Source organism: Chinchilla lanigera, unplaced genomic scaffold (genome assembly GCF_000276665.1).
Source record: "Chinchilla lanigera isolate Chin_1 unplaced genomic scaffold, ChiLan1.0 scaffold00145, whole genome shotgun sequence".
In the NCBI taxonomy this organism is placed as follows: Eukaryota; Metazoa; Chordata; class Mammalia; order Rodentia; family Chinchillidae; genus Chinchilla; species Chinchilla lanigera.
The window spans coordinates 2,702,316-2,716,642 of NW_004955546.1; the positions used below are offsets into that span (position 1 = coordinate 2,702,316).

Genomic DNA, 14,327 nt, shown 5'->3' on the forward strand with positions numbered 1-14,327 from the left:
TGGTAGGAGGCAGGTGAATCCTGTGTTACTGTAATTGCCTGTACCTGTGTCTGAGTGAATAAAGGCAGGATGAGCCAGTTACTCAGGGCTCATCTCTTTGATCAAAGGGAGAAAAAGGCCCCTGACCACCACATTTTAACCTAATTCTGTGTCTCTTTGTTTTGTATCTTCATCATTCTTTGGTTAGGTACAGCTTGTAGGCTGGCTCCTACATAAATGCAAGCCAAAAACTCTTCTTGGAAATCTCCACATTAGAAAAAAAAAAAAAAAGGTTTGCAAGTAGTACAAAAAAGTAAGTGAGGTCATTAAAAGAGAAAGCATATAATTTCCCATTAAAAATAATCTTTAGAGAGCTATGGCAAAGTCTGTATGTCATTACAACCTGTTGAAGACTATCTGTTATGGTTTATATCTGGATGACCCCCAAAGCCTCAAGTGCTTATAGTGGGGGCTTTGTGGAGGTGACTGGATCATGCAGGTGTGATGCTCAGCAGTGGATTAGTCCACTAATAAGTTCATAGCTAAATGTGATGTTGGGAGTTGCAGTGTGGCAAGAGGAGGTGGGGCACTGAGGGCATGGCTGGGAAGAGTCTGTCTCCTTCCTCCCTTGATCACTCTGCTTGTCTGTCACGCAATGAGCAACCCTCCCCTGCCAAGCCACCTGGCCTTGCTGCCCTGCCCTGGAGCCAGCTGACTATGGTCTGGAACCTCTATAAACTGTGAGCCCAAATAAACCACTCCTCCTTTAATTTGTGGGAGTCAGGTATTGTGTCCCAGCGACAAAGAAAGTAATTAAGACACTATTTAAAAATATTACTTCCACCATTAACATGATGCCAGAGATTTGCTTCAAAAGAATCTGGGAGAAGGGGATCAAGGTGGGAAGAGCACGAAGCAGACAGAAGACAGTTCATGCGGAGATAACTGTTGAAGATGAGTGAGGGGCATTTGGAGGTCATCATCCTACTCTTTCAAACTGTTACATCTTTGAAATTTTATCCATTAAAAATTTACAAAATTATATTTTCTTGGTGAACAGATTTAACCATATTCGAATAACAAAGAAAGACTAGTACCTTCCAGTCTTTGAATTTTTGCCTTTACAGAAATAACCGCTTCAAAGGGTGAAACTCTCAGCTCAAAACATGTTCCGGTCAGTGTCTCAATGAAGAGCTCCATAGTATCATAGAAAAGAAGTTTGTAGTCAAATGGTCCCAGTCCCATGTTATCTTCATTGAAGAACGGAGGCTCTTTCCTGTTATCCATCACTTTGACTTCTCTAATTCCTCTGGAATATGTTGTAGGCAACTGTATTCCAGTTGTACCTGAATCAGCTTTGAACATTGGTAATATATATCGTCGTTCATGTTTTGATTTTTGTGTCTAAGAAACAAGAAAAAAATTGAATAAGCCTATCTTAAAATCTCATTCTTCTACACATAATTCTGAATAACTCTGGCCCATATCAATCTTCCAGAAAAGAGAGTCTCTGAATTCACTTAGTGTCTTTAGTCATGTCTAATCCTAAACTTTTCATGCTTGATTCTAAAATCACTCTCCCAGACCGTAAAATTGTTAAAAATTAGTATATTTTGACACTTCAATGTACTGCACAAATGCTCAGCGCAATTACTAATATAAAGTACATGGTCAATAAATATTTTTGTTGTTAATATATTTAAACAAACTCAACACATCAGTATAGCTTTTAAGAAATATATTTTTCCAAAATAAATAAATTATGCATTCTAAGCCATACAAAGCACAAATGTACAGCCACCGTACATGAGAATCAAACTGAATAGAAGAAATAGCAACCATCTTAACGGGTTCCTTAGAAACAAGACTCATTAAATAACCAATGAACATTTGGATTTCAGAGGATATATATCATTCTACCATTAAAGAAGAATACTGATAATAGATATTAGACAATCTCTACTCACAAATATATAGTGGCTAATAACTATGCAAGACAAACAACAAACAGAACTTTGTATTAAGTTCTGATGCAGTTTAAGTTAAGATTAAGTTTATATCACTGATATAAAGTCTAAAACTCACTAGTTTTTACTGTACTTACCGAGTGTGGCAATTGTCAATTAATCTTTTTTGTTATATTTTGAGGCTGTGGCTGTGCTGTGGATGGAACCCAGGGCCTTACACATGCTAGGCATACACTCTACCTCTAAGGTAAATCCCCAGATCCTTATTATTTTTAGAAAATTTTCATCACCCCCAAAGGAGCCCTATACCTGTACCCACTACTCCTCATTCTGACCCTTGGCCAAAGGCAACCACTAAGGGTACTCTCTATATAATTTGTCTATTGTTGACATGTCCCATAAATAAAATTATGCAATATATGATGTTTTGTGACTGGCATTTTTCACTGAACACAATGTTTTCAATGTTCATCCATGCTTAGGATGCATCAGCATTTCATTCTGTTTCACTGTTGGATAAGTCCCTTTCAGCATATATCTCATTTTTTTTAGTCATCAGGTGGACATTTTTTTTTTTTCCAATTTGTGGTTGTTATTAATAATACTATGCAGGACAGTCAATGACAAGCTTTTTCTCTTCAAAGAGAAAGCTTTCCTTTTTCTTTGACATATATCTAGGAATGTATTTGCTGGGTTATAGAATAACTCTCTTTAGCAATTTGTAGAACTATCCAAGTTTTCTGAAGCAGACAGAACTATTTTACAGTCCCACCAACAGGGTGCCCGTCAACAATTTCTCTGTATCTTTGCCAATATTTTTTATAGTCTTTTTGATTAATGCTATCCTGGGTGCAGTGTAGTGTGCTGTGGCAGTGATATGCATTTCTGTAAGGACTAATGATTTGGAATATCTTTTTACATAATTGTTGGCCATTTGTATAACTTCTGTGAGGAAATGTCTATACAGGTCCTTTGCTTATCCTCTTTTTTTTTTAATCATTGAGTTTTAAAAGTTTTATTAAATATTTTAGAAAGAAAGTCAGGAGTAGTAGCATATGTCTGCAATCCCAGCACTTGAGAGGCTGAGGCAGGGAGGCCAGCCTGGGTCACATGTTAAGTTCCAGGTGAGTATGAACTACATAGTGAGAACTTGTCTCAAAAAACAAAACTAGAACCAACCAAACAAAAAACTAGATACAAAGCCCTTTATCAGATATACAATTAGCAAATATTTTCTCTCATTTTGAGAGTTGCTTTTTAACTCTTTTATTTTTTCAAACTAATAATCCATTTTGATATAGTCTCATTTGGCTGTCTGTTCTTTTGTTAATACATTTTATAGTCTTGGTCTAACCCGAGGTAATAGATTTACTCATATATGTCTTTTCTAAGAATTGTACAGTTTCAGCACTTATATTTATGTCTAGTATTCATTCTGAATTCATTCTGAATTAATATTTGTGTATAGTGTGAGGCAGGGGCCTTGTGATATGTTTATGGTCAGCTTGACTGGTTAAAAGATGACTAGGAGATTAGTAAAGCATTCTTTTGCCTGTGTCTGTTTTCAGAGATGTTTGGTGTGCAGACCAGCAAACTGAGGCAGAAACACCTTCTCTGACTGTGGGTGGCACCATCCAAGAGGCCTATGACCTGGAAGGAAGGAAAGGGGGAATGCGCAGAAAGCTGGTCTATGTGAGCCAGCTTGATTCAGCTTGAGTGGTTGCCACTGCCTGTGGACGTCGAACCCCAGCCTTTTCAGCCTTTCAATGACTCACTGACTCTCCAGGGAGATTTCAGGCCTTCAAACTTGGACTGAGATTGTATCCTCAATCCCTCTTTTTCTGACACTTTAGCCTCTTGGACTGATCAGATCCTAAATGCTTTGGCATGCAGGTGTCTATTGTAGGCTACACCCCAGCTCTGACCTATAAGGTTCCGGGTAAGCCTATCTAACAAATACCCTTGCAAATTATATAGTTTCTTTCTCCCCCATCATTGGCTGGTGTCACTACTCCTTTCTGAACATACACATGGCCCCTATGTGTACTGTTATATGATGCTCAGCTGCTGGGGTGACTTGATTCACATGCCAACAGAGAGGGTTCTGTGTGCCTGCTGTGACACATGTCATATGTTTGCCACTACTGCTCTAGAGAATCCTAACCAATACAGGTCCATATTTTGAGTGCTGATAACCAGTTGTTTCAGTATCACATGCTGGAAAGACTATTCTATCATTATATTGGAACCATGGTAGGAAACCAACTGAGTGTAAATGTGAAGGCCTATTTTTAGATTCTTAATTCTACTCCATAACTTCTTGTGACTATCACTTTGTTTTGAGTACTGCAACTATTAAGTTGCAAAAAAAAAAAAAAAAAAAAAAAAAAAGAAATATGAGTTCTCCAATTTGTTCTTCTCTTTCCATATTGTTGGCTATTCTGAATCCCTTCAATTTCCATCTGTATTTTGGCACGAGTCTGCCAATTTTGCAGAAATACCAGCTGAGATTTTGGCAGGGACAGTTTTGAATCTGTAGATGAGTATTGTTGGAGACTACTGACATCCTGACAATATGATCTTCTAATTCATGAACATGCAATATCGCATCATTAATCTTTTCTCTTTAAAACATGTTTTATCGAGTTTATAGTATAAATTTTGCACTCCTTTAAGTTTATTCCAAAGTAATTCTTTTTATACTGTTACAAGTGGAATTGTTATTCCAATTATTTTCAGATTGTTCACAGTATTGTGTAGGGATATAGCTGATTACAATGTACTGTATTAGTCATATTCACTGCAAGTGTGAACTGTTTCATTCTAATGTTTTTTTAAGTGGGTTCCTTAGGATTTTCTATACAAAAGATCATATTATCTGCAAATACAATTTCCCTTCTTCTTTTCTCCTCCACATGCCCTGTATTTCCTTTTCTTGCTTAATTGCTCTGCTTAGAACTTACAATATAAAGCTGACTAGAAGTGATATGAGTATATACATAGATCTCTGTCTTATTCCTGATTGTAGGAGGAAAGCACTGTCTCATCACCAGATCTGATGTTAGCTATGGGGTTTGCACTGATAACCTTTGTAAGGTTGAGGAGTTTCCGTTCTGATCTTGTCTATGTATTTTGTTTGTTTTTTTAAACCATGAAAAGATATAGATTTTATGAAATGTTTTGTGTCTATTTAAATGATTATGCAGCTTTTATTATTTCTGTTATGATGTACTAGTACTAATATGGTACATTATATTGATTGATATTTGTTGAATCAAACTTGCATCCCTGAAATAATTCCCATTTGTGCACAGAAGACTTTATATAAGTTGATGGATTTGGGTCGGCAGTATTTGAAGACTGGTGTGTCTATAAGAAATGGTATTAGCTGTGGCACACGCCTGTAATCCCAGGCGTGGTAGGAGGAGCATTGGAGACCCTGTCTCAAAAAGACAAAGTAGAAAGAAAGAAAGAAAGAAAGAAAGAAAGAAAGAAAGAAAGAAAGAAAGAAAGAAAGAAAAAAGAAAAAGAGAGAAAAGGAAGAAATCGTAGTCTGTAGTTTCTGTTCATCTTTGGTTTTGCTATCAGAGTAACACTGGCCTCTAGAGGGAGTTGGGAGGTGTTCCCTGAAGATGAGGAAACTTTTGCATGTACTTAAAGATGGGTAAAAACCTCAGAGTGGGGTTGGTCTATCACTAAGTGTTATGGTTTGTGTCTGGATGTTCCCCTAAAGCCTCATGCCGTCACGGCAGAGGGGCAACAGTTCATGGTGGTGGAAGACAGCAAAAGCAACAAGAAAGAGGAGTGGAGGGACAAGCCTCTTTCTGTACATTGTATGCAGGGTATCTCCTCTAGGGCTGGTGTAGCACTCACACCCTTAAGCCTAGCATTGGACCATGAATCAACACAAACTCTAGATTTGGCCACCTCCAAAAACTCACCCCCCAACAACTGCATGAGGCTTTGGAGGGACATGTAGACACACACCATAACACTGTAAGCAAGCCTAGGTGAACAGAAAGTGAACACTATGGAAGTGTAAGAGTCAAAAATAAATGAGGGTTATACATAAATTTAAAATATTTTTTTCTTCCAAGGATGAGATGTCACTATAATTTTTATAGAAATTTATTTAAAGATTTGTATTTTTAAAAGACTGTGACTTGGTTAATTTTCACCTCTCTGAAAGCACGTGATTCCACAGGCATCTGTGATGTGGACACTTCAAAGACATTTGAAACCTAACATGTCCAAAGTGAGTCATCTTCCTCACAAACATCCTGCTTGTCTACAGTTCTTACTTTGTTAGAGGTATCACCACTCTTCCAATTACTCAAGCCAGAAATCTAGGAATCATTTTGGATTTCCTCCCATCTTTACAGCATCTAGAAGTAACAAATTTTATTTCTATATTCTGTCGCCCTCTGCAGTCACTTTGATTAGGATTTAGTTCCAGGGCTTCATTAATTTTCAAATGAGCAACTTTTAAAGCCCAGCTATGATCTCTGGTCCCTAGATGCTTCACTCTTCCAACTTACCATTTACCTTTTTTTCTTTAACTTTTGGAAAGAAAGTTTATAAAAACTGGATTTAGGGAACTATTTTATCACATTGTTCAGTAATTATTTTACTCTCTATTTTCTGTGTTTAAGCATGGGAAGAGGTCATACAAAGTTCTAAAATGGGTTCATCCTTGACTTTAATTTATACTTATTTTTCTTTTTTACTAGTGAATATTAGTAACACAGAATAAGAATCATTTTGGTATACTGGCATATGCATACAACACATTTTGATTATCTTCATCCTTGACTTTAGAATGCATTGCAGTACAAACTCTGCAATGAGAAAATTAAAGGCAGGATATGAATCTACGTTAAGAAGTGAAATTTTAAAACAGATTTTATTTTTCACAGTAATTTCAGTCTCACAGTAAACTTGGGCAGAGTTTACTGAGTACAGAGTTCCCATATGACTGTTCCCTCCCCACCCAACCCCTACCATACTCTACACCAGCATGGTACATTTGTTGTTACAAGTGATGAATCCAATGTCCATAGTTCACATTAAGGTTCACTCATGATAGTGCACATCCTATAGGTTCAGGCAAATGTGTAGAGACATGTATCATGATGGTTTCGGAGTATTTTCACTGCCCTAAGAATCCTGTGTTCTACCTATTGATCCTCCTCCCTCTCTGAGGACTCCTGGAAACCACTGGCCTTTTTGATGTCTCTTTAGCTTTGCCTTTTCCAGACTGTCACAGAGTTGGAAACATACAACATGCAACATTTCAGACTGCTTCGTATACATACTTAGTAATATTCACTTCAGGTTCTTCTGTGGCATTTCATGGCTTTATTGCTTTCATCTTCATGCTGAATCATTCCATTGTCTGTATGTATTATACTGTTTACCCATTCACCTGACAGATACCATGGATATTTCTAAACTTTGGCAATTATGAACAAAGTGATGACACTGCATTGAGGTTTTTGTATATATATAAGTTTTCAGTTCATTTGGGCAAATCCCAAGGAATGCAATTGCTTGAATGTATGGTAAAAGTATGTTTGTTTTAGAAGAAGCTGTCAAACAATATTCAAAAGCGGCTATACCATTTTGCATTCCCAGTAGGAAAGAATAAGAGTTACTATCACTACATATGCTCAGTAGCATTTTGTATTGCCAGTTCTAGATTTTGGTCATTGTCTGGAGTCATAGAATAGTATCCCAGTATTGTTTTAACTTGCACTTCTATTATAACATGATCTCTTGAAGACATAGAACTGATCCTCTTCTTATCTCAAGACTGTCTGAAGGATTTCCACTGTCTATCGAATGACATTTAGACTCTACAGAAAGGTTCCTAAGGTCATACACTTTACCTTCAAATCCCTTTCACTAATCTACATATCTCATTTCAACACCTCTGGTACTTCTAGCTTCTAAACATTTGCACTTACAGCCTTGGAATATATCAGCTTCTATGTTGTTCATTCTCTGCTTTCACTACCATGCCCACATCCTCATGCAGCTACCTGAAAAAGCACCTAATCATCCTTCACGACTGTACTCAGAGGTTGGGGGTGTAGCTCAGTGGTAGAGCACTTGCCTAGCATGCAAGAGCCCCTAGGTTTGAACCCCAGCAGAGCAAAAATATTCAACTCAAACATCAACTATCCCATAAGACTTTCTATATTTACCTCCTTTGTACCATTATCTGTACCATATACAATACCCATAATAATCATTACGGGTATTAATCAATCATTCATGGTTTTCCTGCATTTCTGCTCTAGCATAAAACTAATAGAAAATATAATTAATTAGAGGACCAGAATTGCATTGTACAGACTGCTAACGTTCCTAAAGAAAGGGTAGTGCAGTAGGAAAAGCTTTTAATAGTACAGGTGTTTTGAGGGCTGTTATATTATTTATAAAAATACCAAGTAATATACATAGTAATACAATGTATTGTGCTATTACTGCTGGTGACAGTAAGTCCTATACTGTTAAATAAAAGCTGGACAAAGAGCCATGTTGCTCAGGTTTTATTACATGTTCTTATATCTTTTATGATGAAATATGGGATGGGCATGTATTCAATGTGGAAAAGTGCCTATAGATTCCTAGCTACACATACACATAAACATAGAAGTGAAAGAAGTGATTTATAGTGAGAGGCAGCTCCATAGTCCTGCTCCCTCTTCTCCCTCTCATGGAAACAACTGGTTTTTTTTTTTTTTTTGGTACCAGAAATTGAACTCATGACCTCAGGCTTGTCAGGCAAGTGCTTATGCTGCTGAGCTACATCCCCGGCCCCAATAACTGGATTTTAAAATCTGTATTTTATTAGTGTTTATAATTTTACAAAATGTTAAGTTTTCCATGGTATTTTTATGTATACATATAATCTATCTTGATCATATCCATGCCCCACTGCTCTCACTTATACTCTTCTGCTTCCCCATCATTCCCTTCCTCTTGTCTAACAGTAGTCTCCTTCTACTTTCAAAATGCCTTTTTCAGATTCCACATATTAGGAAAATAGTGATACTTATCTGAGTCTGGTTTACTTTGCTTGATATGATGATCTCCAGTATCATCCATTTTCCTGTAAATGACATAATTTTGTTTCTCTTTATGGGTGAATAAAACTGCTGTGTATATAGGCCATGTTTTTTTTATCCCTTCATCTGTTGATGGATACCTGGACTGGTTCCATATCTGAACTACTGTGAATTGTGCTGCACGAACACGGGTATGCAGATATTCCTATAGTATGCTGACTTTAATTCCCTTGGGTGTGTACCAAGAAATAGTATAGCTAGGGGCTGGGGATGTAGTTACATTTTTAGTCTTTTGACAAACCTCCATACTGATTCCCATAGTGGCTGTACTAATTTACATTAGTACAGAGTGGCTGTACTAATTTACATTTCGACCAGCAGTGCAGAAGGGTTCCTCTTCTACCTGTACCTTTGCCAACATTTATGGTACTTTGTACTGATAACAGTCATTCTGATGAGGATGAGACGGAATCTCAATGTAGTCTCAATTTGCATTTCCCTAATAGCTGAAGATGTGGAATTTTTTTTCTTGTACTTATTGGCCATATGCACTTCTTCAAGAAGTGCCTGTTCAACTCCTTTGCCCACTTATTGACAGGAGTTTTGATTTTTTGGTTTTCTGAGTTCTTTATATATTACAGATACTAATCCTCTGTCAGAGTAGTTGGCAAAGATGTTCTCCCACTATTTGGGTGATGTTTTTCACCATGTTGGTTTCTGTTTTTTTTTTTTTTTTTTGAGATAGGGTCTCACTGTGTCATTCAGGCTGGCCTTGAATTCACATTGATCCTCCTGCCTCAGCCTCCTGAGTGCTGGGATTACAGGCTTGTACCACTACGCCCAGTGGCTGGTTCCCTTTCTATGCAGACTTTTACTTTGATGTAGTCTCATTTGTTGATTCTTACTATTATTTCCTGTGCTACGAGAGTTTTATTCAGGAAGTCATTGCCCAAGCCTATGGCTTCACTTATTCCCCTACTTTCTTCTAGCAGTTTTAAAGTTTCTGGTCTTATACCTAGGTCTCTGATTCATTCTGAACTGACTTTTGTAAAGGGTGAGAGTTGGGGATTTAGTTTTCCTCACAATATTTGTTGAGTAGGCTCTTTCCTCCAATATATGTTTTTGGCTCCTTTTTCAAGAATCAGATGGCTTGCTGGGCATGGTGGCACAACCTGCATTTCCAACACTCTGCAGGCTGAGGCAGGACGACTGCTGTTTGAGGCCACCCTGAATTACAGAGTGAGACCTAATCTCAAAAACAAAATAAACAAAAAGAATCAAGATAGCTGTAGTTGTGTGAAATTGTTTCTGTATCTTCCATTCTATATGTCTATTTTTGTGCTGTTTCTGTTACCAGGCCTTTGTGATACAATTTGAAATAATGTATTATGATGTCTCTAGGCTTGCTCTTTTGCTTAGGAGTGCTTTAGCTATTCCAGGGCTTTAGCTATTCTAGGGCTTTTAAACTTTTGAAATTTAGGATTTTTTTTTTCTTCCTAGCTCTGTTAGGAACATCATTGGAATTTTGATGGAGACTGCTTGAATTTGGAGATTGCTTTTGGTAATATGGCTCCTTCAACAAAATCAATTTTGCCAATCCATGAACAAGGAGATTGTTCAGTCTCTAATGTTTCCTTAAATTTCTTTCTTCAGAGTGCTACAATTTTTCATTGTAGAGGTCTTTCACTTTCTTGGTTTGATTGTGATTCCTTGTTTTTGTTTTGTTCTATTTTGTTGGTATTGTGAATGGAATTATTTTCATGATTTCTTTCACTGCTAGTTTATTATTGGCATATAGAAAAACTGATTTTTAATATTGATCTTGTATCCTGCTACTTTGATGAATTTATCAGCTGTAAACTCTTTTAGTGGAGTCTTTAGGGTCTTCTAATATAGGACCGTATCATCTTTAAATAAGGATAGCATCGAATCTTCTTTTCCTATATAAATTTCTTTCTCTTCCTAGTTGCTCTAACTAAAATTTCAAGTACTATATTGAATAGGAGTGGGGATAGTGGAGATCCTTGCCTTATTCCTGATTTCAGAGGAAATGCTTTCAGTTTTTTCCCTCATTCAGAATGTTATTTGGAGATTTGTCTTAATTAGTCTTTAATATTGTATACTGAGGTCTGATCCTTCAGTACCTAGTTTTTTCAGGGATTTTATCATGAAAAGATACTGAATTTTGACAAAGTTTATTTTTCTGAATAAATTGTGATGATTATCACAATTTTTATTCTTGGTTCTATCTATGTGGTGTATTACATTTATTGTCTTGTATATGTTGAACCAGAGATAACTGGTTTTAAAATGATTTTAATGTAGGTAAAAACATAGTATGTTAAGATATATCAAATGAGTCTACTTCCCCAAGGCCAACAGTACTCCTACCTATAAAGAAGCAGCTATACAAACAGAAGGCAGGTGTCAAGAATGCTAAAATGAACATTGTAGGAGGAAAGGCATAAATGACTAGTGCCTACCCAAAGAATTAGGAGACCAAGGATATAAGGAACGTTTTATTTACCACAGTGATTTTCAGCAATACCCTGAAAACAATAAACACATGGGCAAGGCAGAGTGTAATAGACTTGGAAGTCCTTCATCTAGGTTTGATAAAATGACCTTAGACTGGAAGGAAAATCATGACCGCAGTATAAACAGTATTAACCAGTACAAACAGTATTAACTGTGCTGGGCCTTCTGACCTCAGTCTGGGCCTTCTTACCTATGTCTTCTTACCTATGTTTTTCTATATACCAATGGAGTTGTTGCAGAACAACCAATGTCAAAACAAATGGAAGACTCTCTGCACTGAGGAGTTACAAGATAACTTTTATTATGCTAGTGGGCTGATGGGAACCAGTTTCAAATCATCAACCCAGTCAGGTCTGAGTTCAGTTTGAATACAGTTTGCAAGCGGGAAGTACAAAGCTGATAGCAGGTTATTACACGATTGGTCACATGAAATACAAGAATTATGTCATATATTATCACGCAGAGTTGTTTTAAACAGGTTTACTTAAAAGGAATTGTTTATCATTAGACAGTAGCACTCTGGGAGGGAAGGGGTCTGAGAAGAGTGGGTAGAGTTAAAAGTGTCCTTGATTGGGGCAGTGTGTTCTGGGCACAAAATACAGAGTTCTTGAAGCAAGCTGAAACAAAGCTACATATGTACATATTTTAAATAGAAAAACACAGACACTGCAGCTGGATGTGGTCAAGCTGACTTGGCCGGCTATGTGGAAGAAGCAACTGGACGCAGACAGTCAAGATCAACTGAACCCAGCAGCCTAACCATGTGACAGGCAGCATGAGCATAGTCACAGTCTATTAATTGATTTTTTTGTGTTCATAAAAATAAAATTGTATTGGAAAAGAGAACACTGCCCCAGCCTGAACCTTGTCCACTTGGGCCAGAGGACTTATGAGTTCCTGTCACCCAAGGCCTCTGGACTCTCTCTCTCTCTCTCTCTCTCTCCCTCTTTTTCCCATATCCCTTTCACAGCTACTTTATCTGGATCTTTCTTCTATTAATTGATTTGTAACTTTTGCTATAAAATGTCTATAAATTTGCTATTCTATGATTTTGCCCTTACAGAGTAATTTCCATAATGCAGAGCTAAGGAACTGAAACTGAAAATGTTGGTCTCTAGAAAAAAATACACTTCCCATCAGTAAAGATCACTGTAATAGAGGATGAAATGAGGCCATGTATCTGGTCAAACCAGTTTGGAGGACCAAATGACCCAATGCAAGTCCCAAGTGGCCAGAGACCTAGCCAGTACTAAAGGCTTCTTAAAGTGGCATGCAGTCACGTCTGGTTGAATCTATTAGAGGTGGAAAATGAAGGGGGCAGTGAAGACTCAAAGATGGGAGGCAAGATGATACAAAAATTGCTAAAAATAAGTGGGCATGGTGGTGCATGCCTGTAAACCCAGCACTGCAGAGGCTGAAGCAGGAGGACTGTGATGAGTTGGAAGCCACCCTTGGTTACTTAGGGAGTTCAAGGCTAGCCTGGACTACATAGCAAGACCTTGTCTCAAGCAAAAAACAAAAACAAAACCCAAAAACAAAATACAGTGAGTTTATGACCAGACTGAATTACAGAGCAAAACTCTGTCACAAAAACAAAACAAAACAGAACAAAAACTAAGAACAATCAAAAAAAAAAAACTTTGTTACAAAAAATAGGCAAAAAGGAATAAAGGCAAGTAAATGTCTCCAGAATTCTCACAAATAATAAAAAAAGAACATAGTTAGCTATTTAATGTAATGACATTAAAGAACAATTCCAAATTAATTATTAAAATATCTATCTTTTCTGCAAGTTCTGAAAACCACCACCAAAGATGAAAGGAAAATTAGGTAAGTAGACAATAATAGCGCTGAGTCAGCAATTTCGCTAAGTTTGAATGTGCTTCGTCCTAAAGAAGTCTAACTCCCTCAGGGCACTCACCTTGCACACTGTTCACCAACACACAGATGCCACGCCGCAATGCACTCCTGAAGGAGCTGACACAGTGTTCCTCTACTGACACGGAAACACCCTCACGTTTCCAAAGCGCATTTCCCGAGTCCATCCACCACACTGCTTCTGTGCCTACCCTCAGCCTGCAGTGCGCCGCAAGGGGACAGGGACAACTCTCAGGGAGGGCCTCCGGGCCGCTCGGCTAGCACACATGCCTGTCACTCGTCGTCACCCGCTCCGCCTACCCGCACACTCCCGTTGCTCGTCAGCCACTGGACCATCCGCACACACCTGCTGTCGCCGTCACCCGCCCGCCAGGAGAGCAGCGCGCGAAAGCGGCCCCGCGCCCCCGCCCCGAGGGCCGACGCCTGCGTGTGGCTGCGTGGGGCCGCTAGGCCCCGCCCGACTCGCACGCCCGCCCGGTCCCACTCACCGGGCGCCGGTCAACTCGCTCCTTCGGCCGCGGCAGACTCACCGGGACGCCGATCTGGCCTGCAAACCGCGCTGAGCGCACCTCCCCTTTGTGATGCGCCGACCAATCGCGAGCCTGCGCTCGCGCAGTTCTCCTATCAGCGTGGCGGGGCGGGGCCGACCCCCTACGCCAGCGGTTGCTCTGACGCCGGGCCGCGGGCTCCTGATGGGGCGTCGGTTGGAGAGACCCGGATGTGGTCTTGGAGTCTAGCAACGGAGAACGCGGCCCCGGACTGCTTGGCACCGCGGGTCCCGGCCCGCTGCGCCTTGCTGCGCCTTACTACACCCAGCACTGCGGGCCTCACACATACCCTTACCTCTGCCGCGTTGTCCCCACCACTCTTCCTCCGTGACCTTGCGCGGAAA

The 14,327-nt window shown here is 39.0% G+C and overlaps 1 protein-coding gene across 8 annotated transcripts in view; it reads right to left on the bottom strand.

Moving 5' to 3' along the window:
* Positions 1-14,002, bottom strand: part of Zfand4 (zinc finger, AN1-type domain 4) — a 50,136-nt gene extending 36,134 nt beyond the window's left edge. For 7 of the 8 annotated variants that reach the window (XM_005411807.2, XM_005411806.2, XM_005411805.2 and 4 more), the window contains exons 1-2: positions 13,924-14,002; positions 1,077-1,383 (exon numbers count right to left, since the gene is read on the bottom strand). In XM_005411807.2, coding sequence (XP_005411864.1) covers positions 1,077-1,344 — 268 coding nt within the window. In that variant the 5' untranslated portion in view covers positions 1,345-1,383; positions 13,924-14,002. Of the gene's footprint in view, positions 1-1,076; positions 1,384-13,478; positions 13,808-13,923 lie in introns of those variants that run through there. The other variant, XM_013508429.1, reaches the window with a different exon arrangement.
* Positions 14,003-14,327: the final 325 nt, after the last annotated feature.